Raw genomic sequence first — 13,342 nt, 5'->3', positions numbered from 1 at the left:
TTATTGTAACAATTGAAAGAAACTGTTATCCGAGTGACAAAGTCGAGAAGGATTGTAACAAGTATTGGAATTTTCAAAACTGAACTTTATTTTTTATCCAAAATTGTATTTTTCGATTTTGATATAAAAAAAAAAGTTGCATCCTAATTTTGGATAATAAAGAACATTTATAACAGCTTCTAACAAAAGGGTGATTGGTTTTAATTTTCTACCGATCGATGCGAGTTTTCTGATATTTTATACCGCCCCAAATTAATTTTTCATTCGAAAACTTATAAACTCTCCGGCAGGGAAAGAATTTTCTTGACGAGACGATTTAATTTTCGAAAATTTGTCGCGCAAATTGGAAAAGCTCGTAATCCGATTAAAAAAAAAAAAAAAACAAAGTAGAAAAATTTTTCAATATCCGAGCTCGTCTGATCATTTTTATCAATGAAGAAGTTCTTCTTTACCGCACGTGATTTATTTCGGTGATCAACAGTCGCGCCGGAGAGGCCAATCATACTCGATGGAACAACGAGGGATATATCGAGGATCGAGGAGCCGTACAACGAGGGCGACGACGTGAACCTCATCTGCGAAACGAGGGGCGGCAAACCCCCGCCAAGGCTGACTTGGTTCCTCGAAAACACGGTGATAGATGAGTCCTACCACTACAAAACCGACACCGGGGTTACCGTCAACCACTTGTCATACCCCAAAGTTGGCAGGCAGCACCTCAAGGCGCGGCTCATTTGCCAGGCGAGCAACACAAACCTCGTTCAGCCCCAGTCGAAGCTTCTGATACTCAACGTCAACCGTAAGTAGCCTAAATATATTAAACGATAAATCATGGACGACGGCTAAGTGAAACGATAATGCTGCGAAGAGAATGTAATTTACAATAATCGTTACGGTTTCAACGTTGTTCTTCTCTTTCATTTTTTTTTTTTTTTTTACATTTTCGCAAATTTCCGACATTTTTTCGACCTTGCATTGTGAGTTTCGCTCTGTGTTTGAACTTCGTTTCTCCGTTTTCTTTTGAAACAATAGTCGTACATTTACAGTAAGGAATAATGATGTTACAAAAACAAAAATAGAAACAAAAAACACGGATATAATGCTGAGAGGAGAATGAAATTTATAAGAAAACTGTTTGAAAATTTTTACCCTGTGACTTTTGCTCATTCCTTCAAAGAGTTGTGAAATGTTTCCGCTTTGGAAATGCGATTTTCTTGGGAGTTCGAGTTTCCAATCGTTTCTAGTCCCTTGGGAACATTTATTTTCCTACAATGAGTTATTTTTCACACAGATTTGCAAACATTGTATAGAAATTCGTCAATTGAACGAATAAACGAATTTACGACGAATTTACGTAATTGGTGAACGAATGAAATATTGAACAATTTCAGGAACGGTTGCATTAACGAACGAAGCGAATGATTGAATTAAGGCTGAGTTAAACGTACGAATTCATTCAATATCGACGTTTGGAAAGAAGTTAATAAGAAGGAAGCCTTAGACAAGAAAGAAAAGAAGTCGAATGGGAAAATTTTATTGAGAAAAGATCTTTCAGTTCATTTTTATGAGCATAATTAAGTTTTTCGTTCCTCCGTTTCGCGAACGAAACTGCGGCAAAGAAATTGGGGGACAGATAACAAATTATATTTTTTTTTCATCTTATATTTTTTTTTTTTTTATGCCACGGGATATCGTTAGGATTCCTTTGGAAAAAAATCCTTACGTACCTTCATACCAATAATTAGTAGGTGTATAAATACATACTTATTATTCCTCTTTTTATATTCTTAATAAATAAATACATACTAAATTGAACACACACGTATAAGCGCAGATAAATTTATTCGGTGAATTGAATTTCTTCTAGTTTGAAGTGCAGTTAATTTAAACTTGAGCTTTCTACAAAGCTTAAAGGGCTTCTAGACGCTCGAAAGACGTTTTTAGAGTTCAACGAAGATTCGTTGTTCTTATATTATACACATTTGGTTTGCATTTCACCTTGCGAGTGATTGAGAGGAAAGTACGGAAAATCACTAGAGTAAAGAAAAAAAAAAAAAAATAACAAGAACATCAAAATGGAAAAAGGAAAAGCAACAATCGGCATTAACATCTTTTCTCAAGCGTTTTATATCGATTTAGATCGTGAACGATATCGCGGACGCCGTTTGCTGTTGGCTACTTTTAACAGCTCTGTGAAAATTCGAACGAAATATGCCAACCTTGGCCCGATGAAAAATTAATCAACAGTTAATTAACCAAAAGCCGTACAAAAAAGCCAACGAAACTGAATGGAAAAGGAGCTTTATTATATAACATCACGAAACTTGTAATATTTCAAGGGCTTTGCTGAGCATCGAAATTTTACGTCATTTCGGAAATTTAGAATAATAACTTGAAAAGATTTTAAAAAGCTTCGCACGATAACGTTGAATATTTATTGCGTTGTAAGTTTCGAAAATTTTACAAGATTCTAAACGAATTTACACGATATGTTTATAAAATTATTATATATTCTGTGAAAGTGCAAGAAAAGAAAAGAATTCCTTGGATTTCTAATGATTTTAAATAGTTGCGAGAGACTCGATAATGATTATACAAAATTGCAAAAATTCTCAGTTGATTTCAGAATAATTTTTATACAAATTTCTATACAGAATTTACACGATTTCGAGTATTTCTGGAAAACTGCAACATATTTTCAAACATTTTATGTGATTTTTAATCGATGCACAGAATTTTGAGAAGTTTCGAAATATTTGCCGACCGTTTTACACCAAGTTTCAAAGCTCGTTAGCCTCCCGTTATTCCAGAATGTAATTACGACTTTCTTCTCCTCCACTCCGTGCCTCTGTAATTAGTTACGTGGTTAATTAGAATCACGTGTAATACCTACGCGTATTTCGTAAGTGGTGAGTTAATTTTTAGCTTTTAGTTTCTTTTCTTTTCACATCCTTCTATTCCCTTCTATTTTTTGTGGGAATAATGGATGACAAAATTTATCAAATTTTTTTAAGGCGATGTAAAGATATTCAGGTTTCCGTTAATTAATTACACAATAACGAAAGATAAGTAAAAAATGTGACGGAAGCAGAAGGAAAAAGAAGCAAAACCCAAGACACGCCGTGACTGACTCCGTTTTTCATTTCCTTTACACCTTTTCTCACATTTTTCAAGCATTCCATGCCTACTCGAGTTTCATTGAACCCTGACCAATATCTCGAGTCTCGATTCATCCTCTTTTACGTCGTTGTATTCTCTACTCGGAAGAAAGAACGTATGGATTATATATTTCGCAATCTTTCACTTTGATTTACATAACTTTTAACAAAATTTTATTTTGTCGAGTTCGATTTATTTTCAATGAAATTTCAGAAACGGAACTTTATTTCCAACCGTTTCTGTGTAAGTCGAAGCGTGTTTTAATTAACTTGTATTATTTAACAATCAAGTTCTAATTCGGAATAAAAAATTTTAAATGAGAAGAGAAAAATAATGATATTTTCAGACTGATTTATAGCCTGAATATTATTTTCACAAAAAAAAAAAAATAATAATAATAATAATAATAACAAGAAGATTAAGATTTCTGAATCGTTCGAAAAACTACAAGAAAAAAAGATTCACCTATTAAACTTTCGGAAATAACACTTTCAGATCATTGTTATAATCTGACGAAGTATTCCCAGAGTAACTTTATTCAACGAAAAATTCATAGAAAAAAAACAATTCGCCGGTTAATATACGATTACAAAACGACTCGAAAAACTTGTTTCTATACGTAACGGTGGTCAGGGTTAAGCGTTCTGTTTGAGTTGTATCCACCCTCGAAAAAACATTGCCTCGGAAATAAAAAACAAGAGTAGAAGAAAAAAAAAAAAATAAATAACGTTCCACGTATGTCGTTGCACGTGCCTATAAATAATTTATTTCAATGTTTGAAAGTGGAGTTACATTTTTTCCGAGTATACTCGTACAAGGTTCGAAAAAAAATATTCCAGCAGGTCTGCTAAAATTTTCGGGTTGATTTAATAATTTTTTAACGTATTACTAAGTGAAAAAAAACCCAGAAAATTAAAAATTAAACGTTGATACGACAATTGAAATGTTAAAATCACAAAATTGTTTGTCATATTCACTAACCGACATTTAACAAATAACACAACAAACAAAGTGGACCTGCTGTGACGTTATGATTAGTTCAATTTTTCCAGCAGTGTACAGCGAGATTTTTTTCACCCATTTTTCAGCGGTAGTTGCATGCTTTGAAAAAAAAGACAGAAAAAAAAACACACGTACACACACATACGGGGATTTCCGTGTCAAGTTGACCAATAAAAAATCCTTACCAGTTTTCATTCGCTTCACGAATTTTTGTACGATTTTGCGGGTCTCAAAAAATCACTACTGAATTTACTTCAGATTTTTCCCTCCATCCGTTAATTTTCGGACTCGAATTATTTATCATTATTCAAACCCATCTAAAAATTACTCTTTTTTAAAAATCTCAAATATCTTATTTTTCATCTCTTATTCTGACACACGAATTTTTCTCCTACATTTTTTTTTTTTTTTTTTGGTTTTTGCACTTTCTTTTTGAACACCATATTCCAACGTATCGAAAATTCTCAAAAAATTACCAAAAAATCCGTGTTCAATTTTGGATATTATCACTTGTAGACTTTTGTAGACTTAAAACGTCTATATCACGCTACATATATATCATAAAATCTACAAGCCACCCCTGAATAATACGCACCCGTAATGTTCTTACTCGTGTTTGCATTAGTCTTATCGTCGATTCGAATAGTTCGTTCAGCTTCTCTCTTTCTCGCTTTTTACCCCGGCTTGCACACTTGTATATTATGTATGTGTAACGTTACCTTTACACCTCCGCGTTTTCTCGAGCATCCACGTTTCGCCCCGTTTGATCCGGAGTGCCGTGGAAAGAGGGTGAAAGGGAAAAGAAAAAAGCGGGAAGGGTGGGGACTGAAACACGGAATTCGAACGCATGCCTTTCGTCCAGACACGCGATCCACGCGATCCACTGATCCGTCTTGCGGGACCCCAAGAGGCGTTGCTGATATCTGCCACTCGGAATCTACGACTAAGAGCACAGAATAAAACCCTCCCTCCCCCTCGGCCCTCTCTCACCCCTTTTTTCAACACCCTGTGCACGTAAAGGTGAGCTTGCCCAATCGTGCGTGACGAAAATTTAAAATAAAAATAAAATTTTAACGTTGTACGATGTGTTGGTTTTTTTTTTCTTTTGTTTTTTTATTTTTTTGTGTAATAAAATAACCTGACGAATGTAAATGTGAAAAAAATTTAAAAAAATTATTGGTGATTTTGTGCTTTTATATTTTCAATAATCAATATGATTTATAAGCACAGAAGTAGGTAACGTGCAGTAAGGCTTCAAATTCTAAAAAACGAAGAAACAACAAAAAAAAAACGAAGGGGAAGAAGAAATTGATTTATAAATTGAAATTTTGAGTTACATTTTTGTACGTATATGTGCACTAGTCCAATTCCTGCTTGAATAAAAGTGTAATCGTATGTATGGTTCAATGGATAAATGCTCGAATAAGATAGTTATAAATTGCGACAAGAGTCGAATGAAAAGTATTTTGTCTTTTGTATCAATTTCTTATTTTTTTCCTTTTCTTTGCTAACCTGTTTCAGTCAAACCATTGGTAGTTCAGATACTGACTAAGGAGCCGCGCTTATCGGCGGACAAGAAGTACGACGTCGAGTGCAGAAGCACTGGATCCAGACCGATGGCTGTGATCACGTGGTGGATCGCAAACAGGCAGATAAAGAAGGCGAAAAATGTGAGTGAAAAGAAGATAAGATCGAAGATTTTCTTCTTTGAAATATATGTGAAAGAAAAATTTTGAAAATTGGATTTTTGTGTTTTTGGGAGCGGTGAAAATCAAACCCATTGTCCAAAAAATCTAAAACTGATTAAAAAATGGTGAGCGTCAGACGTAAGTCCGTTTGAGGTGGAATACTTCGATATATATATATGAAAAAATTTGAGTATCTGACACATTACTTCGAGTAGCTTAGCAGCAGAATTTCAACAACAATCGTAGAAATTTTTATCCGCTGCAGCGCTGGTGGGAATACTCGAATTAATTTGATGTCGACTCGACGCTGCGATCACTTTTTCTTCACCCTCGTTCGTTGTTAAAAAAAATTGACTCGTATATTTGAACCCGCTACCCGGACGACTGATTCCTTTTCCTTCTGCTCAGTATTCGACGGAGAATAACCAGAGTCTGAGCATACTGAGTTTCGTTCCGACGATCGACGACGACGGTAAATACCTGACATGTCGAGCGGAGAATCCGGTGATACCGGATAGCGTGAAGGAGGACAAATGGCGCCTCGATGTTCAGTATCAACCCGTAGTAACTCTGCGCATGGGATCAACTCTGAATCCTGACGACATCAAGGAGGGTGCCGACGTCTACTTCGAGTGCAAGGTCAGGGCGAATCCGAAGGAGTACAAGCTCGCCTGGTTCAAGGACGTGAGTATCAATCATCGAGCTTATTAAGACTTGATCAAGCGTCAAGTCCCGAACTGAGGAATAATTTACGTGCGTTCGAATCACTTCACGGATTTCCTAGATTTTCAGCTAAATCGTACAAGTTTTAGGTACTTCAAGCTACTCGATCTTTACTTTTAGGGAATTTTGAATGACTAATATTTTGTGATGAGATGAAAATTTGAAATAAATCAACCACAATAAAGACGATGGCAAAGTTAAACTTTGATAATAATAATTCTCAAAAGTTGTCAAAAGTTTAACGAATTTTTCGGGAATGGGTTTTTTTTTTTCATGTGAAATGAATTCGTTAACGTTTATGAATACACATGAATTTTTAAAGAATGTTCTCATTCATTGAAATTTGAGAAATGTTTTTTACATTTCACATGACAAAAGAAAATTTGTTAAACAACGTTTTATTTAAACAATTTGCTGACAACGTTTGGGCATTATTATTATTCAAATTCAATTTTCTTATCGCCTTTATTCTGGTTGACTTGTTCCTGATTTCAATCTTATCATAAAGTATTCAATATTGTCGACCAGGCTGATTTTTAGTATCTTTATATCAATGTTCAGGTTTAATCCGATAATGAAGTGCAGTCGTCGAGTGACTTGAGATAAATGAACTTAATTTGAAGTAATTTTGAGTGACCTGATTTTCGAGGAAATTTAAATAACTTCAAAACTTGAAACCGTTCGAATTGACTTCCCTCACAACTTCGCGAATTTAGGTTGATTTGTGTAATCAAGTTCAGGAATCAAGTGAGTAAAGGTATTTCCACTTGATTTAAACTAACTTCAAGTGACTTCACAGGAACTCCAGTAAATTGGAAGTAAAATCAAATGAATTACCGTCACTCACACCGACTTAATCCATACTTCCGGATGAATTTTAAATGTCTCGAAGATTTGAAATCACTCGAATTAACTTTACTGACAACTTAGACTAGCTTACCGTCACGAATAAAATCAAGTTACATACAATCATCAGATGAGTCAAGATAATTCCACTTCGTATAAATTAACTTTAAACGTATTCGAACGACTTTCGGTGCTTTGGTCAGTGAACGTTTAAAACCCTCGTAGAATTTAATTGCAAAATGAAATACCGCATGAGCGGATAATTCGCCTGGTCCTTTTTCCTTCAATTTATTCATCGCAATTCGTTCTGTTCTCGGCAGGGTAAGGAGCTGAAGAACAACGCGACGGCCGGCGTAGTTCTTAGCGACTACTCTCTGGTGCTTCAAGGGCTTACACGGAGTTCCGCAGGCGAGTACACCTGCCTGGCAGCGAACAGCGAGGGAAAGACTGCGAGCAACTCTGTACCTCTTCAGATAATGTGTGAGTAAATAAAAAATGATGTGCCTGTAACACGTCGCCTACGCCCGGCTATCTCTCTTCGTTGCAATTCAGGCTTCGCGAAAAAGCTCCGGGCGAAAAGTGTTCCCTCTAGGTTTTACTTTTTATCTTGTCCCTCGTGTCACTCATCCTCTGCTCGACCCGGAAAAACGCGAAGGTGGCGAACCACGTGACGAGTAGCGACAGAAGCTGCTTACTCGGTATATTCACACTCGTATCGAGAAAATGAAGGAGAGGAAAAGCGGAGAGGAATTTTTTGGTTACAATTTTTTGGAGAAAGGTTACACTGGTTACAGACGGCGTTGAATGGCTGAAACGTGACTCAAAATCACTCCAACTGACACGAAATGGTTCTTAAGAAAACCAACAATTCTTGAAACGACTCAAAAGTCGCTAAAAAGCACCTTTCAAATGTCAAAAGCGTGACTCGACGTATCTGAAATTCACTTTAGACGTGTACTGAACATGTTTGTAACTGGTTGTGATAAATAACTCATCATTTGTCAAAGGACTTTAAACATTGTTGGCAAATCACTCAAAACGACTGATAAATATGTGAATTTTTCTCCTGACGATACGTCACAAATTATTCAAACTCGTTTGCAATGTCAAAGATAAGGTTTCGAATTTCTCGATTCATTTTTTTTCTCGGGACTCGAGAATTGTCGACCAGGAATTACCGGGAATTCTCAAATTTTCGATAAACTTCTAAAACTTATGAAAAAAAAATCACAAGTCTGTTAATAAAGTGCGAAATAAATTTAACCTTGTTAATATTCATCAACAGTTATTATTTATTCGGTCGTGATACAGTATCTACAGTCGCGTACAATCAAGACGCGATTTCTCGATTTCTCGACACTTTTTTCTCGTCTCATGTAAGGGACGATTTCCCAAGAATTCTCGTTTCGAAAAGTCTCGACCTAAAACCCTAGTCAAAAAGCGTCTCGAAATAAAGACATCGTATCCGGAGTTTAGACAACTGTGACTTTGCGCGTAAAAAAAACGCGATCGAAATTGGAAAATATCGTCTCACCGTCTCGCGACGGATTTTGGTAGATGACTCAATTCGAGAGGCTTGTGGCTTCGGGTTGTTCCACCTGGGAACGCACGGCGTTACACAGCGCGTCGCTTAGGATGCGGCTGTTCCGCAATGTGCCCGTCGCTCCGCTCCGCGTATATCTGCATCTTGTAAATAACCTAAGAGGGAGGGAGGAAGGACCCCAGGAGGATACATATTCAGCGTATGTAAAGCGCAGACTGAATATTCATGCCCGAGGACGCAGAGCTTGCAGGTGAGGGTGGTGGGTCAGCTCACCTCGAATAAGACAACCCTGCCTACATTGTACCTGGAAATGCAGGTGGAAACTGACGCCATGCAGGGTTTATCTGTCAAATCGGCAGCGCATGCCATCCATTGCCCCTCATTTTTCACCAACGACTGGAAAACGCCGTGCGGAAAGTAGGGAACGATTGCACAGGTCTGCAATGAAATGACTTTGTAAATTTTTTTATACTATTTCTTATAGATTTTCACTCGCTGAAATCGGGAAAAATACTCAAAAAGTTCCATCGGGTCAAGTTTTTTTCCTAAAGTGTAATAAAATGGGGGTTTTATCATTATCGACAGGCTTTTTTATGCAAACATCTTGTATTTTGTAAGAATACTGTACGTGATGGAGGGAAATGGAAGTCGCTTTTGGATTCAGAACAATCGAAAATGAAAGATTTGCCAAAAACGTCCCGTTTAGATGAAATTTTTTTTTTTTTTTTACTGCTGACCTGTGTTGTCATTTGCTGGATTCTAGTTAGCAGTAGTTAGAAAAAAGGGAAAAGGTTGAAGCTCCGAACCATAGACATTCAAATTGACTCGCAATTCGTTGAGTCCAATCGTTTCCATGGGTCGAAACGCAGAATTGTCCGTCGTGTTTTCGCGATTGAATTTTCTTGTTTCACACCCTAATAAGAGGAGTCCAGAATATTGACCATTGGATAATTTAAGCTACACAGTGTCCGAAGACTCTTTAAGCCGTTGAGACTTGGTACAGTATCAAGTCCAGACTCTGGCCATTTTAAATTTCGACTCATGGCCAGAGAAATTCACCGGTGATTTCTGATATTCTGTTTCCACTGATTTTTTAAGAGCATTGATTTGAGCACTAATTTGTACGCGCTTACTAAACTGCGAATATGAAACTCCGAGATCGAATGACATGTTGTTGAATGATTGAACGAACAAACGAATGGATGAACGGAGGCTACTCTACGGTTATTCAATACGTAATCATCGACGCGTACCTACGGCCACTAGCGTTGGTTCAAATCCCAGCATTAACCTGCGATGATGGGTAAGCAGCAAAAGCCTCCGATTTACCCACGTAATTCGTTATTTTCCACCGCCTCTCTGCATGACAGTACAGCAAATCATGAGCCAAGCTTTGCCGTATACCGGCTGGCCAAAGCTACTGCAATTCCTCTACCAATGTTGCTTTCCAGTAATGAATTACAGCGTTACCGAACCATTTGCTTTCAGTTTGTAGTTACACGTTGTACCTTGAATCAGTGTGCATGGTTATCATCCAGAGGTACGAGCCCAAAACTGTTTGTTAGTCGATCTGCAGCTTGTTAATTACAATATCCCATTAGATTCTGGAAGCGGTTCTGGCAGTCGAATTTCACCGTTTGATCATCATTATTCATTCGCTTTCTGGACCGGGTTTCATCTCCATTTTCCAGCTATATTTGATGCACAGTGCGTTTTGTTTTCTCGATTGCATTAGAACGACCGGATCTATTTCGATCAGAGTTTTGATGGGCTGTTTTGAACTTTGGGAATATTGAAAACTTTACCAATCGTGCATGGCTGGGTGAAAAAAAAAACCATCGCGTTCTAGCTACCGTGCCACTCGGTTATTCATTTTGCATTTTTATTGTCGGTTCGATTTCCCCACGAGGTTGTTGACGCTTTGTACAGATCCAAAAAAACGTCGTCGTCGTCGTCGTCGTTCTGGGAGACTCGAATTCTTCGCCGACGTTGCCGTCGACGTACAGCCGTCGAGTAAACGAGACATAGAAATGCCTCGGGAGACCGACCATAATCGCATCTCAGTTTCCTTGAAAGAAAGAGAAAATATATTCATACCTTTTCCTCTGAGTCTTGCTCCCTTCTTTTCTCTCTCCTCTTTCCGCTTTTTCCCCCTTTGTGTTTATCGTTCTTTCTCTTATTTATACTGTTATGGGCTACGCCTGAGGTCCACGAGCTGGTTCAAGTCTTGAAAGGGGGGAGACGCTCCTGCTCCCTGAACACTGCAAAGACTTTTCTCCGACACACCGCATCGGTCGAGTGTAGAATTTGAATATCACCCGAGACACGAGAATTCTTTTTCCACATCCTTGGACTACCGGTTTCTCCTTTATCGTTCACCCCGCATCTCGCGTTCCACGGAACAATGTTCTAACGAAAGACAATTCGCAATCCTCGGGTTAATCGCTCTTCGAGTCCAGGTGACGAGGTGAAACCATTTAGATCGTATCGAGTCCATTGCTGTCCGCAAAATCCCACGAGGATCATGGTCCCGGAACGACTTACACGTATCAAATCTAGTCTCGTAAAAGACTCTCCGAGATCCCGTAACGTCTTTGAATACTTGGAACTCAGGGTACAACACAAGGTCTCTTTGAAACCGATCCACTCCTCGATCCGGCTCAGAAAATCTCCTGAAAAAATTTTCAAACATTTTTTTTCTTATTTGGTCTGTTCTCAGTTGCCCCCGTATGCAAAGAAGGTAAGGCCGAAAACGTCGTGGGTGCTTTGAAGCAGGAGACAGTATCGCTGGTCTGCAACGTCGAGAGTCGACCGCCACCGTTGACCTTCCACTGGACTTTCAATAACTCTGGCGAACTCGTCGAGGTTGCTCAGCCCAAACACGTCAACGTCCAATCTCCGGGGACTCCATCGATAGCTGAGAGCCTCAGGGAGTATCAACGCTTTCACGGACCCCGTCTTAACTACACTCCGTCAACTGAACTCGACTATGGGATGCTCGCTTGCTGGGCTAGCAATCAGGTCGGAAAGCAGCGCACTCCCTGCCGGTTTCAGGTACGTCGAATATCAAGAGGCGACGATGTTTCATGAAAATGTGTAATGGTCATATTATTGTATAATTCTTTTTGAACTTTATTAAACATTTTCTACAGTGATAATAGAGATATTGAAAAAAGAATGAAGTTTCATTGTGCACCGGGTTCTGGAAATATCATTTTTGTTGTTCATCAATTGAAAGGATGGAACTTTTTTCCGTTTGCCCATTTAAATCCAATTCTTGTAATCAGTTTTTATCACATTTCCTTGCTACAGAGATCGAGTAATCCAAGGAAAAATATTTTAAAGTTTCTAGACTTGTTCTATTCAGGCAACCTTGATCGAACAGTTTCTCAAATAACGATCCGAGACAGATTGAAACACTGTCGAATTGTAGACAATAAGAAAGTCCAAAGTACATCAATTCAAATTTTTCCATGCTGTTTTTATCCAGGCAAAACTGCAAAAAAAAAGCTTATCAATCTTGGGCCGAATATCAATCCCAACAAAATATTGTTATTTTTGGTAAATAAAATGGAAACCAAGATTTCAGTTTCAGTCTGATGTCTTATTCACTTAGCCGATTTTTCCGAATCTTGTGTTTCTTTCAAACGATTTGCGACCTCTACGTGAGTGATTTTTCTGAATATTTCAGGTGATAGCAGCAGGGCGGCCGTATCCTTTGCACAATTGCACGGCCAACGAATTATCAGCGCATCTAGAGTTTGAGGATCTGGGACCAAAGTCGGGTTCCGGTCTGGCAGTTAAGTGTACCGAAGGTTACGACGGAGGTCTTCCCATCCAGGCGTACCAAATCGACGTTGTCGGAGAAGAAGACGACGCGTGGATAGTGAGGAACAAAACCGTGCCTGCTGGGCCCCACGGGCCCATTTTCGAGGTCGCGGGACTCACCGCTGGGCGAAGCTATCGCATCTTTCTCTACGCGGTCAACGCCAAGGGCAGAAGCGAGGCCACGATTTTGGAACCCGTTACATTGAAGGGGGTCGCCATGTACACCACTGGTGAGTCATGTTTAATTTTATATGAAAAACATTCGTGGGAATCGGTGCATCTGTTGCGACGATCCGTACGACCGAAAAATCCGGTTTTCGTCTCGATCTTGATAACAATGATGGTAAGTAAAATGCGTTGGATGTCCTATCGAAGCTTGGTCAGTCTTACTATTTTCTTAACCAGTTTAGGTCCTGAAATTTGGTAACGTTATCAGGTCGTTAGAAAACTATAAGATGGTAATCATACTTTCCTAGAACTTTGATTCACCTGGTTGTTAAGCGAAAGAAATGTTCGGCATGTTTTTTTGGAGATCTTGGAAGTTGAATCAGAC

The 13,342-nt window shown here is 38.4% G+C and overlaps 1 protein-coding gene across 1 annotated transcript in view; it reads left to right on the top strand.

The window, feature by feature from the left end:
- LOC124308749 (hemicentin-1-like) overlaps positions 1–13,342 on the top strand; it is an 82,669-nt gene that overhangs the window by 56,189 nt on the left and 13,138 nt on the right. The window contains exons 4-9 of the mRNA XM_046771762.1: positions 482–799; positions 5,683–5,831; positions 6,258–6,533; positions 7,739–7,898; positions 11,681–12,015; positions 12,653–13,019. Of these exons, the coding sequence (XP_046627718.1) occupies positions 482–799; positions 5,683–5,831; positions 6,258–6,533; positions 7,739–7,898; positions 11,681–12,015; positions 12,653–13,019 (1,605 nt within the window). The remainder of the gene's footprint in view (positions 1–481; positions 800–5,682; positions 5,832–6,257; positions 6,534–7,738; positions 7,899–11,680; positions 12,016–12,652; positions 13,020–13,342) is intronic.

Source organism: Neodiprion virginianus, chromosome 7, assembly GCF_021901495.1.
Source record: "Neodiprion virginianus isolate iyNeoVirg1 chromosome 7, iyNeoVirg1.1, whole genome shotgun sequence".
In the NCBI taxonomy this organism is placed as follows: Eukaryota; Metazoa; Arthropoda; class Insecta; order Hymenoptera; family Diprionidae; genus Neodiprion; species Neodiprion virginianus.
The sequence above is the reverse complement of the archived record's forward strand: the minus strand, read 5'-3'. Positions and strand labels throughout refer to the sequence as shown.